General features: G+C 42.2%; 1 protein-coding gene across 2 annotated transcripts; it reads right to left on the reverse strand.

Annotated features, from left to right (window-relative positions):
* Positions 1 to 2,985: 2,985 nt before the first annotated feature.
* Positions 2,986 to 7,082, reverse strand: LOC121869424. Of its 2 annotated transcripts, none has more exons than XM_042370763.1 (4): positions 6,993 to 7,082; positions 6,115 to 6,183; positions 5,571 to 5,804; positions 2,986 to 4,433 (listed from the first exon to the last, which is right to left on the reverse strand). In XM_042370763.1, the coding sequence occupies exons 3-4, from the start codon at positions 5,802 to 5,804 to the stop codon at positions 4,008 to 4,010; spliced, it is 660 nt and encodes a 219-aa protein (XP_042226697.1). In that variant the 5' UTR covers positions 6,115 to 6,183; positions 6,993 to 7,082; the 3' UTR covers positions 2,986 to 4,007. The 2 variants fall into 2 exon arrangements, with proteins under 2 accessions (XP_042226697.1, XP_042226698.1); XM_042370764.1 differs by having other exon boundaries at positions 6,997 to 7,051.
* Positions 7,083 to 12,884: the final 5,802 nt, after the last annotated feature.

Raw genomic sequence — 12,884 nt, forward strand, 5'->3', positions numbered from 1 at the left:
ATTATGCTTCCAATATCTTCCCAGTACCTCCCTGTCTACGACCTGATGTATATTGTTATGTATTAAAAATAAACTTTATGCTATAACTTGTGTGTATTTTGCCTTAGTCTATCTATCTATATAAAACAAAGAAGTCTGTCTGTTTGTTTGTGTGTGTGTTTGTGTGTGTGTGTGTGTGTCTGCACGAGAATCTCGGAAACTACTTTAGCGATTTCTAGTGATGATGGATGGTGTTATATGTAGTGATGATGGATGGTGTTATATGTAGTGATGATGGATGGTGTTATATGTAGATGATGCGATGTGATGTTGGATAGTGTAGTGATGATGGATGGTGTTATATGTAGACATGTAGTGATGATGATGTGATATATGTATGATGTAGTGATGATGGATGGTGTTATATGTAGTGATGATGGATGGTGTTATATGTAGTGATGATGGATGGTGTTATATGTAGTGATGATGGATGATGTTATATGTAGTGATGATGGATGGTGTTATATGGAGTGATGATGGATGGTGTTATATGTAGTGATGATGGATGGTGTTATATGTAGTGATGATGGATGGTGTTATATGTAGTGATGATGGATGGTGTTATATGTAGTGATGATGGATGATGTTATATGTAGTGATGATGGATGTTGTTATATGTGAGCGGTAGCGCAAAAGGTTTACAGAGTAGAGTTTACAACGGGTCATAATAATTAACCCCCGTTGTCAGGATATTATGGCACTGAATGTTACACAGTATTTCAATTACAATATTTGTTTAGTTCTATACATAAAGGGTAACTTATTCACAAATGCGTGAGTACAGGCGTGTGAGGCAGTATGTCTGGCCTCACACTTTGTTATTCACATTTGTGTGAGAAGTATTCAAGCACATCGTGTATTTGGTTCTGTACATGAGAACTGATATAGTTACTAAGTGCAAAAAAGTGGATACAATCTTAATATGTCGGCTATCTTGCCATTAGAGATGAAGTGTTGTGCCATTTCACACACAGTGTGCTTGGACCTGTCCCTAAAAGGTTCTATCTTCACACAGTCGAGGACGTAGCATTCAAGTGTGTGGCCATATGTCTGGCCACACACTTTACATTTAGTCTTGTTTACATCTGCTTGAGGAACATACTGCCAGAGGTACTTATATCCTAACCTTAATCTAGCGGTTACAACATCTTGTAATCTAGTGATCTTGTTACTTGCTCCATATACATGTTTCACTTGATACATCTCATCATGGTAAACTATGGATCGACTCGTGCCTATTTGCACAAGTCTACTTGCGTCAAACTCATCAATAAGTTCTTTCCTAATTACAGTTATCCTCTGCATCCAGTGTTGGGGCGTATGCACTGATGAAGAAGGCATGACATGAGTGATTCATTGGGACTCTGAGCGTCATGGGGCGCTCGTTGATCCCAAAAGGCATTTCAGTTAGCCTCTGTAGGGTGCATTGGCAGATGGCAAAGCCAACTCCATAAATGCAGTTTCTCTCCTCAGCAGGCTTACCCTTCCAGAAGAAGGTATAGCCAGACCCCCGTTCTGTGAGTTGGCCTTCATCTGGGAGCCGGGACTCACTCATGGCTGCTATGTCGATGTTATATCTCTCTTTCTCTTTTGCCACAAGGGCAGTTCTTCTTTCAGGACGCTCATTTGTGCCAGTATCCAGAAGGTCCTGACATTCCATGCAGCGACTGTAAAAGGTTGTATAGTTGTTGTTTGTTTGTTTTTTATCTGTGATTATGATTGTGTTTTCGACCACATAAGGATGACCTTACTGGGTGCGGTTGCCCAGTCAGGTTGGTTCTTTAGGCAGGCTATGTTTAGGACACCCTTTTTAGCCCCCTCCCCATGTGGGGTGAGCAGAGTGTCTCCTTGAAAGGGCTGCTCAGTCGCACAGACAGGACCGGATTGCACTGCTGCCTAGATCCCAATGCATAAGCGACCATCTTATCTAGGCCGCCCATGTGCAGAGTTGTGACTAGAGACTCCCGGTAGTCATCTCTGCTTGTCCCCGTCGCCACTCGTCCGTCGCTTTAGGACTTTTGGGGGTAAAGTGGTTTTGATGATGATGAGAGGTATGATGAGCTGGATGATGGCTGTGCATGAGTTGATTTATGTGGTGAGGCAGGAGCGCAGGCTGCAACCACAGATCTTGGCTCTCCCTTTTCCTGATCCAGTGGTGCAAGTGTTGCAATGACTTGGGAGAGGAAGAGTTGCAGTGGACTGCCGATAGCCCAGTTTGTTGTCCATCAGGCATTGTCTTCATCCGCCGGTGTAGTCGTTGGGTTCCCATGCCTACACCGCCGTTGGGTCTTGTTGGAGCTCTGTAAGCATGTCTGCCTGATGCGGGGCTCCACCGCAAATTTTTCGTACTCCCATAGCCCTATACCTGCCAAGGTTAATCCTCAAGGCAGTGGGGCGGTGGTTGGTAGGCGCCTAGACGTGTCCACATGCTACTGGGCCTAGGCACCGTCCCTCTAGGCCCACTGCTACTCCGAGATCCCCTGATGGTCTAGCCTAGGCCCACGAGGCACCAAGTTACCGTGTGTTGCCACGAGGAGACACAGCACTAACACTAACATTATGCTGCCACACTAGACGCATGCCACCACACTGTGTGCGAACACACATGCACACACAGAGTCAAATGAAGGTGACAGCCACAGACGTACAGGTATATGTATGTACAGTACACGAGGCTTTAATTAGTGTCTATGTATATAGGAGTGAGGTAAATGAAGGTATCTAGTTCAGGTAGAGTCTCGGTGCTCATTTTGTCTCCTAACTGGTGCTAAGTGAACGTATCTAGTTAAGTACATTATTTTTCGTGTTAACTTAAGTCAGTTAGTTATATACGTTCTTATATCTTCATTTATGAGGAATATTACGATTTTTTTTTCTGTTGGATTCTTAAGGAAAAAAAGCACAAAATATTCTAAACTTTTATTTATTTTGAAATGAGAAAGAAAGGACTAGAGAATAAAAGGATGGGAAAGAAAGAGAGAGAGAGAGGGGGGAAACGATAACAAGAATAGTGGCCCAAACAACAACAAACTTATTTACACTTATATAACAACAAGAACAATTAACAAATAAAACAAAAACAACCTTAACGTTAATAGTAATCCCGTATAGAAGTTACAAAGAGACGCCAAGCCAATGTTTACATCATTAAGGGATCATAAGTACAAGAGGATTCAATGAGATGTTTCTTTTGTATTAGAAAATCTTCGTGTATGTCAAAAGATGTTTATAATTTGTCTTGTCCTTTGATTACTTAAATATGTGTATAAATTTAGGTGTGTTAGGAAGGCAACGTGTAGGTACTGTACATTGTTTGTTTACCTTCATGATCTTTGTATAATTATCACGTCAACATTGAACTCCTCTGTAATGATCCTTTGAAAATAGACTCCTGAACCCTTCCAACTCACGTTATCTATTAATTATAACCACAAAAACTCTCTATATCTTTCTCACACAAGCTGTAAACATAAATACAATGTTTATATTATAATTTACACATATTGAAGGTTTGGATACAGATCACCAGAGATTTATAACGGCGAATTTGTCATCATAATGTAAGATGTCATGAAGAAATTACTGCCCCAAAAATGTAAAAAATGGCATCAGAATTATCTTACACAACAACACAGTGATTTGAAAGGTGTGGTAGGTGGTGGTGTCAGAGTACACTTACTGTATACAACACAAAAGTTAACAACAGAAGACTAGACTTTTTAACTCGTTACCAGCAAATAAATTAATATCGCTGGAAAAACAACAGAAGTTGACTCGCGGGAGGCTGACGAGACCTGGTGATGAGCCAGGCCGTAGAGGCTGTTACTTCCTATGGGCAGCCGGCAGTAAGACTGTTTAATCAGTCTGCCACCCAAGTAAACTGAACTTGGGACAACAGTAGCTGCTGGGCTAGAAATATTCCCCTGAACCAACACCAGGAGTCCCACACCCCGCGTCTGTCATACACGTTAATGGTTGAGGCTCCCACAGCCCCACGTCTGCCGCAAGAGACTACCCAGCTCCTCCTCCCTCAGGGGACAGTTGGGGAACATCTTGTCACACACGCCCTGGTCGACTTCACTGTCCTCCTGGATGGTGGTGTTGTAGGAGGACATGGTCTCCAGGTTGTCGGAGAACATTTGGAGGAGGACAGTTTCCTCCAGCGTACGAGCATCTACCTGTTTGTTGTTCAGGTGACACAGGAGCTTCAGTACACAGCCGTCAGTGTCCAGGTGAGTGGCGGCTGACAGCAACAGCTTCTCCGCCTCCTCTATCTCCCCTATCCCCTGGTCAATGGCCCGCTTGCGGCGGTGGTGGACGGGATAGGCGTTGTAATATACTGGTTCCTCCTCTTCATGTTCCTTCTTTACGGTAGCCGCGACAGCCAGAGCACCCTGTAAAGGCGCCCACACACTATCAAATATGTTTGATCATACATCGCCACACACTTTACAACTAGAATGATCAAACTTCAGTTGGTGTCTGGTACGAGCCGTCTCAACACTGGGTGACAGCATGAGTAAGGAGGCAGCCTGTATGGCTATTATACCTTCTCTTGAAACAGAGACTTGAAAGAAAACACGAAAAAGAAAATTATGGATGAAGGAATGGCACAGAAAAAGACCCATGTTCTCTCACGACTTTTTGAGAATGAAACTTTCGTTGAACTGTTGGAGAAAGTGACGCCGTATACAAAACAAAAGAGGACACTATCTTGAGGGATGCCATACAAAGACTCTCTAGTACACTACGGTTCCTAAACGGGCCAGTCTTTTGAGGGCCTAAAGTTTACAACTGCCATTTCTTCTCAAAGTCTTGTAACCTTCACTTTTTATTTGCCACAATGATGGAAACTACTTATAAAGTTCATTAAACTCTCTCCAAAACTCATAGGAGTCCCGTGCGCTCTCCATGGCTACTGCTACTCGACTGAGCATGTTTGATCATACATTGCCACACACTATCCAACATGTTTGACAAACGTCATGTTGGACGAGAAAATATTCAAACTTGTTTAATCTTCTTCAAACATGTTGGTCATACCTTCAAACTTGCCCACACACTCTCAAATTGTATGATCAAACACCATCTTTGACAAACACATCTTTGATAGTGTGTGGGCAACACCAGTGACGTGACGTGATGTGACTTACAGAAAGAGGCTTAATGAAATCATGAAATGTGTATCATTCACTATTTTCCTCACACTTTCTCTCCATCCCTCTTATTCTTTCCCTTCTCTTGTCCTGTCTCCTTCACTTCCTTACCCCATCTTTAACCTTTTCTCTGAATCTCTTATCATCTCCTCCTTCCCTGATCTTTTATTCATTCCCGGGGATGAATAGTGTGGATAAAAAGGAATGATAAAGAGACGAAGGAGAGAAAATGGGAGAATGAGACTAAGGAATGGGTGATACATAAGGTGGAAAGGAGGGAAATAAAAGAGTGATTGAGCGAAAGAAAGATTAACAATGAGATACAACGAACACAGAACATGTAAACAAACCGACAAAACACTGGTATCAACAAACCTTGAGCATGATGAGGGCGATCCCTGCCACAAACGCTGGAAACCCTGCCACAAACACCGGCAGGGGCAAATTTGGTAAGGGAAGAGGGAAGGGGGGAACAAAGGGTGGTATCTGGAAGTTTGGTAAGGGAAAGGGGAAGGGGGGAACAAAGGGTGGTATCTGAATGACAGCTTGGCCCTCGCTGCCTGTCCATAGACCCACCATCGCCAGACCTAACACGACCACAACACGCATCTGTAAATGGGATGTAAATTAACAAGATTCGTAATAGTAAATAGCTTAGGTTAGTTTGAGGTTAAGCTAGCGTTAGGGTAGTTAATCTTCAGGTGAAATAAACTTAAGGGGACGATCTACAGGTGAATTGAGCATCGGGAAGCCAATCTACAGGTAGTTAAGCAGAGTTCATCTATAACAGCTCTGAACATCGTCTAAGGAAGTTATCAAGTACTTTTGAACCATATTAACATTTCATTTAATCTCAATCGCTTATATCACTTCCTTATATATCACTTATATTACTTATATCTTAATACTTAACACTTACCGTTGCTTAATCTCGAAGCTGAAGGATGATAATGATGTTACACTCTCCTTAACAAGACTCAGTCAGGCTCTGGAGAAAAAAATGAGCATCAAAATAAACAAAATAATATTACCTTAAGTTAAACCCTCCTTAACGCTACTGGGAGGGGAGTTTAGGTTAGTGTTGGGTTAGGTTAGGTTAGGTTAGTGTTAGGTTAGGTTAGGTTAGGTTAGGTTAGGTTAGTGTTAGGTTAGGTTAGTGTTAGGTTAGGTTAGGTTAGCATTAGGGTAATTAATCTTAAGGTGAAATAAGCTGGAGGCTAATCTGTGGGGTGAAATAAGCTGGGGGGCTAGTCGTCATGGATCTCACACTTACACCAACATTGTCAACATCTGTACCACCACTTACACCAACAACATCACCATCTGTACCACCACTTACACCAACAACATCACCATCTGTACCACCGCTTCCACCAACAACATCACCATCTGTGCCACCACTTACACCAACAACAACACCATCTGTACCACCACTTACACCAACAACATCACCATCTGTACCACCACTTACACCAACAACATCACCATCTGTACCACCACTTACACCAACAACAACACCATCTGTACCACCACTTACACCAACAACATCACCATCTGTACCACCACTTACACCAACAACATCACCATCTGTACCACCACTTACACCAACAACATCACCAACTGTACCACCGCTTACACCAACAACATCACCATCTGTACCACCACTTACACCAACAACATCACCATCTGTACCACCACTTACACCAACAACATCACCATCTGTACCACCATTTACACCAACAACATCACCATCTCTTAACACAAACATTACACCACCAGTTGTATCCCTTGCATCACCTACTACTGTTGTCGTCAGCGTCCGGTGCACCAGTTAGATACTGCCACTGCCGCCTGACCACCTCACAGTATATAAACTCTCACAGCAGAGAGACGATGAAGGTAAACAGTGATGACTTTCTCCCATCACACACGCTACGCAGGTGAGAGTAACTAAGGTCCTGACTTTCAATGATTTTTACTTTCATTGTTATAGTTACTAGACGTCCTGGGAACGGGATCTAGGAATGCGTACCCCTTTGTCTGTGCGCTCGTGGTGTCGTAATTCTGTGGTTCATGAATTTTGTAAACGCGATAAATTGCGGAAAATTATAGTGGATTTTTATAGAACCTACAAGCGGAATCGCCCCCCTCCGGGAGGCTCCACATTGTCTCACTGTAGTGCATTAAGGTAGACCACATTTTTTGTTTTGCCATTAGCAGCAAGTATGTACAGATTTTTGCCAGTTCCCACTCTGGAGCATCCAACATAGAACTGTCCATGAGAGAAGCAAGGAAACACCAGGTTTAGGCCAACCATCTTTAGGGACTGTCCCTGGCTTTTGTAGATGGTCATGGCAAAGCTCACTTTAACCGGGAACTGAAGTCGCTTGAACTCAAATGGCAGGTCAGTGGTGATGAGAGGTATCCTTGGTATAAAAACTTCCTCTCCTTTAGCTTTTCCTGTCAGTATTGTAGCTTCCAGTACATGTGGCATCATGTTCTTCACCACCAGTCTTGTGCCATTGCAGAGGATTGGTGGTTCAAGATTTCTTAAGAGCATTATAGGAGTTCCAATCTTGAGAGTGAGGTGGTGAGGAGGCATTCCAGCGGGCTCCGAAGAATTAAGGAATTCTGCAGGGTACTGGACTGTTTGGTCCTGGTCGATTACTGTATCAACAGATTTGAGTTAGGTCTCACTGCCTGGAAGCTGTCTGAGTAGAATCATGTTGATTTCAGCCACTGTTTCATTCTTTGGTGCCAGAATTGCGCGTTCACGCAGCCACTTGTGATCCTTGTAGCGGTGGATAATGTTTGGGTAGACCATGTTAGTGAGCTCAGTTGAGGACTTTACAACATTTCCACATCCTTGAGGAATGATTATTTGTCTTTCTGAATCAACAGGGAAAGTTCCATTCCCAATCTGTAGTAGAAGGTTTGCAAACCGTCCAACATCCTGATCTTATAGATGTACTCTCATGTTTGTGGATAGGGCGCGCATTCAGTTCATCAGCTGGAGTGCTTCGAGGAATGACAGGTAGGGTCTGGCGAAAGTCTCCAGTAATGACCATTGTAATGCCACCCATGAGCTGGTCATTTTCTCGTATGTCTTGCAAGGTCCTGTCCAATGCTTCAAACGCTAACTTGTGAGACATAGTGCTGCACCTGGCGGGACAGGAAAAACATTCTTGATCAACCTTCTCTTGGCCAAAGTACGTCATCAGGGGAAAATTGCTCTTGCTGTGGCATCCTCAGGCATTGCTGCAACACTACTAGAAGGAGGACGTACCGCACACTCAACTTTTAAACTGCCTCTCAACTTCGCTCACAATGAGAATCCAGGTATGAATTGTCTGCAGTTTCTTTATGTTTGTTTGTTTTATTGCATGTAGGGGAATTGGTGGCTATACTAGTCGGGATTGGACAAAGGCTCTATATAACTTTAACTTGTTTTTTGCTGACAGGCTTCTGAAGCGTTTTAGTTTAATTACCAAGGACAGTGCCTTCCATGGCATATGAAATTACTTTGTTGTCTACTAAAAAGTGGAAGATACAAACGAACACCAACACGTTCAAAATAATACCAATCGCTAAAAGGAAAAAACACCCCATCACAACTCATGTTACTTCTCAGATACATGTTTCCCCCCCCCCACTTAGGTTAGGTCAGGTTAGGTCAGGTCAGGTCAGGTTAGGTTAGGTCAGGTTAGGTCAGGTCAGGTTAGTCCTTCATTATCACTTTTACCTCTTAATATAACAACCATTAAACTCAAGGAAGCAAAAAGTACACAATCTGTGCATTACTTACATAGTACATTACTGCACAAGAGGAGATAACCACACGATGTAATAAATAATTACATTTATAACACAGTTCACTCATAACACACTTAGTACATTCATAACACACTTAGTACACTCATAACACACTTAGTACACTCATAACACACTTAGCACATTCATAACACACTTAGTACATTCATAACACACTTAGTACATTCATAACACACTTAGTACACTCATAACACACTTAGTACATTCATAACACACTTAGTACATTCATAACACACTTAGTACATTTATAACACACTTAGTACACTCATAACACACTTAGTACACTCATAACACACTTAGTACATTCATAACACACTTAGTACATTCATAACACACTTAGTACACTCATAACACACTTAGTACATTCATAACACACTTAGTACATTTATAACACACTTAGTACACTCATAACACACTTAGTACACTCATAACACACTTAGTACATTCATAACACACTTAGTACATTCATAACACACTTAGTACACTCATAACACACTTAGTACATTCATAACACACTTAGTACATTTATAACACACTTAGTACACTCATAACACACTTAGTACACTCATAACACACTTAGTTCACTCATAACACACTTAGTACACTCATAACACACTTAGTACATTCATAACACACTTAGTACACTCATAACACACTTAGTACACTCATAACACACTTAGTTCACTCATAACACACTTAGTACATTCATAACACACTTAGTACACTCATAACACACTTAGTTCACTCATAACACACTTAGTACATTCATAACACACTTAGTACACTCATAACACACTTAGTACACTCATAACACACTTAGTACACTCATAACACACTTAGCACTCATAACACACTTAGTACACTCATAACACACTTAGTACACTCATAACACACTTAGTACACTCATAACACACTTAGTTCACTCATAACACACTTAGTACACTCATAACACACTTAGCACATTCATAACACACTTAGTACACTCATAACACATAGTACCTCTTACTTTATATAGCACATTCACCAACACATAGTACACTCATAACACATAGTACCTCATAGCACCTTTTCATAACTTACACTTAGTACACTCCTGTACACTTAGCACATTCATAACACTTAGTACTCACTGCCCATAGCACATTCATAGCACATAGTACTCATAACATAGTACCTCCTGTACCTTAGTACACTCATAACACACTTAGTACACTCATAACACACTTAGTACACTCATAACACACTTAGTACATTCATAACACACTTAGCACACTCATAACACACTTAGTACATTCATAACACACTTAGTACACTCATAACACACTTAGTACACTCATAACACACTTAGTACATTTATAACACACTTAGTACATTCATAACACACTTAGCTCACTCATAACACACTTAATACATTCATAACACACTTAATACATTCATAACACACTTAGTACACTCATAACACACTTAGTACATTCATAACACACTTAGTACATTCATAACACACTTAGTACATTCATAACACACTTAATACATTCATAACACACTTAATACATTCATAACACACTTAGTACACTCATAACACACTTAGCACATTCATAACACACTTAGTACATTCATAACACACTTAATACATTCATAACACACTTAATACATTCATAACACACTTAGTACATTCATAACACACTTAGCACATTCATAACACACTTAGTACATTCATAACACACTTAGTTCACTCATAACACACTTAGTACATTCATAACACACTTAGTACACTCATAACACACTTAGCACATTCATAACACACTTCGCACATTCATAACACACTTAGTACACTCATAACACACTTAGTACATTCATAACAGTGCCACTTTAGCACTTTTCAACATAAGACGACTCCGGGCAGGAACAAAGGTGTCGGCAGCTTCCATCACTGAACTTCAGTAGACAGATGACCTCACCCTCGTCTCTCACACTGAACTAGCCCTACGGGAGATCCTGAACACCTACGCAGATGCATATGCACATTTCGGCCTTGAGGTGAATGCACGTAAGACTCGGATTCTCTTTCAGCCTGCCCCTGGTTCAGCCACACCTCCACCATCCATCCACCTTAACGGTACTACTCTCGCTAATGTTACCCACTTCCGGTACCTTGGCTCCCACCTGTCCACCACCGCGGACATCGATCAGATGTGCATCTAAAGCCTTTGGCAGACTCCATACCCGTGTCTTCGGCTGTAGGGAGCTGAAAATATCTAAAGTTGCAAATTGCATATACAGTATATCGATCAGTGGTACTCCCCACCCTGGTGTATGGCAGCGAGGCAATACTTTCGAGTTAGCCCTACTGCATACCGAGGCAGACAAGCGACAGCACCGGAAAGACGCTGCCACCACCCCTCCCGCACTAGAAGTAGCCCTCCATTTGTGCAACATCTATGGACGACCCTGCCGGTCCTGTATCGACCTCGAGCCACCTCAGAGCTCACCAACGAAGGTGACATCTTTAGCTCATATCACTGTATCATAGCTGGATGATCGTCATACTCGATTTCGAGTGACAGCAAAGTAGTAGTAGTAGTTGTGTGTTATCACATACCTTGAGAAAAACTTTCTTTTTCTAAGTCACCAAACAATATCCCTCATTATTAGTACAGTGACTAATAATAACCTTAGCTTGCATGTATGTATTGTGTGTGTACGTGTGATGTGTGTGTGTGCGTGTGTGTGTGTGTGTGTGGCCGGTGAGCGCTGGACGGGGTGTGGACAGGTGGCAGAGGCTCCACTATATACTGTATACTTCACCAGGGCAGCAGACTGGACCAGCACCGCCTTGGAATATACAATACAATACCTTCACATTTTCTACCGTGTCATCATCCTCACGTAACCTGCTGTCACCTGATGCTGGCATAAACAACGCCACTGTGGGCAGAACGTTCGTCTGATTTAACTTCCCGACCATTAAAGAACCTTCATCTACATACGAACACTTTAAACTTGTATCGGTCAAGTAAAGAAAAATAATTTAACAAAAACTTTATTTATAAATCACAAGTTCTCTTATTATTAGTATTGTTATTGATATTATTATTATTATCATACTTTCCTTCATCATTATTAGGTTAGATAAAGTGTTTATCATCACCCATCTGTAATTACTGTCTTAATCTAATGGATTGTTCAGTACTGTCATGTATAAGTACACTTGATGCACTGATGTCTTACACTTAAGTATAAAGTAAATGATTTGAAAGTTATATTAAAGCTTCAATGTTATCTTGAAACTAATTTTAGAGCGTGTGTTGTAGTTTAGGGAAGTCGGTGTTTAGAGTGTAATGTGTATGGGTGTGGGGAGTGTGACTTACAGGTGGGAGTGGAGTTGGTGTGTGGGGGAGTGTGAGAGTTGGTGTTTACGGGTGGGGAGTGTGGGAGTTGGTGTTTACGGTGTGGGAGTGTTTGGTGTTTACAGGTGTGGGGGAGTGGGAGTCGGTGTTTACAGGTGTGGGGGAGTGTGGGAGTTGGTGTTTACAGGTGGGGGAGTGTAGGAGCTACGGGTGTTGTGGGAGTGATGGGTGTGGGGGAGTGTGGGAGAGGGAGTGGGAGTGGTGTTTACGGGTGTGGGGAGTGGGAGTTGGTGTTTACGGTGGGGGAGTGTGGAGCGGTGTTTAGTGTGGGGAGTGGAGTTGGTGTTTAGTGTGGGGGGTGGAGTGTTTACAGTGTGGAGTGGTGTTTACGGGTGTGGGGAGTGGGAGTTGGTGTTTACGGGGTGGGGGAGTGTGGGAGTTGGTGTTTACGGTGTGGGGAGTGGGAGTTGGTGTTTACGGGTGGGAGGAGTGTGGGAGTTGGTGTTTAGGG

This window comes from Homarus americanus, unplaced genomic scaffold, assembly GCF_018991925.1.
Source record: "Homarus americanus isolate GMGI-L3 unplaced genomic scaffold, GMGI_Hamer_2.0 scaffold23578, whole genome shotgun sequence".
NCBI lineage: Eukaryota > Metazoa > Arthropoda > Malacostraca > Decapoda > Nephropidae > Homarus > Homarus americanus.

Coding starts and splice junctions, on each gene's coding strand:
- LOC121869424 (XM_042370763.1), bottom strand. CDS start 5,804: ATGCGTGTTGTGGTCGTGTTAGGTCTGGCGATGGTGGGTCTATGGACA. Junction 4,434..5,570: donor TCGCCCTCATCATGCTCAAG/GTTTGTTGATAC, acceptor GCGCCTTTACAG/GGTGCTCTGGCTGTCGCGGC.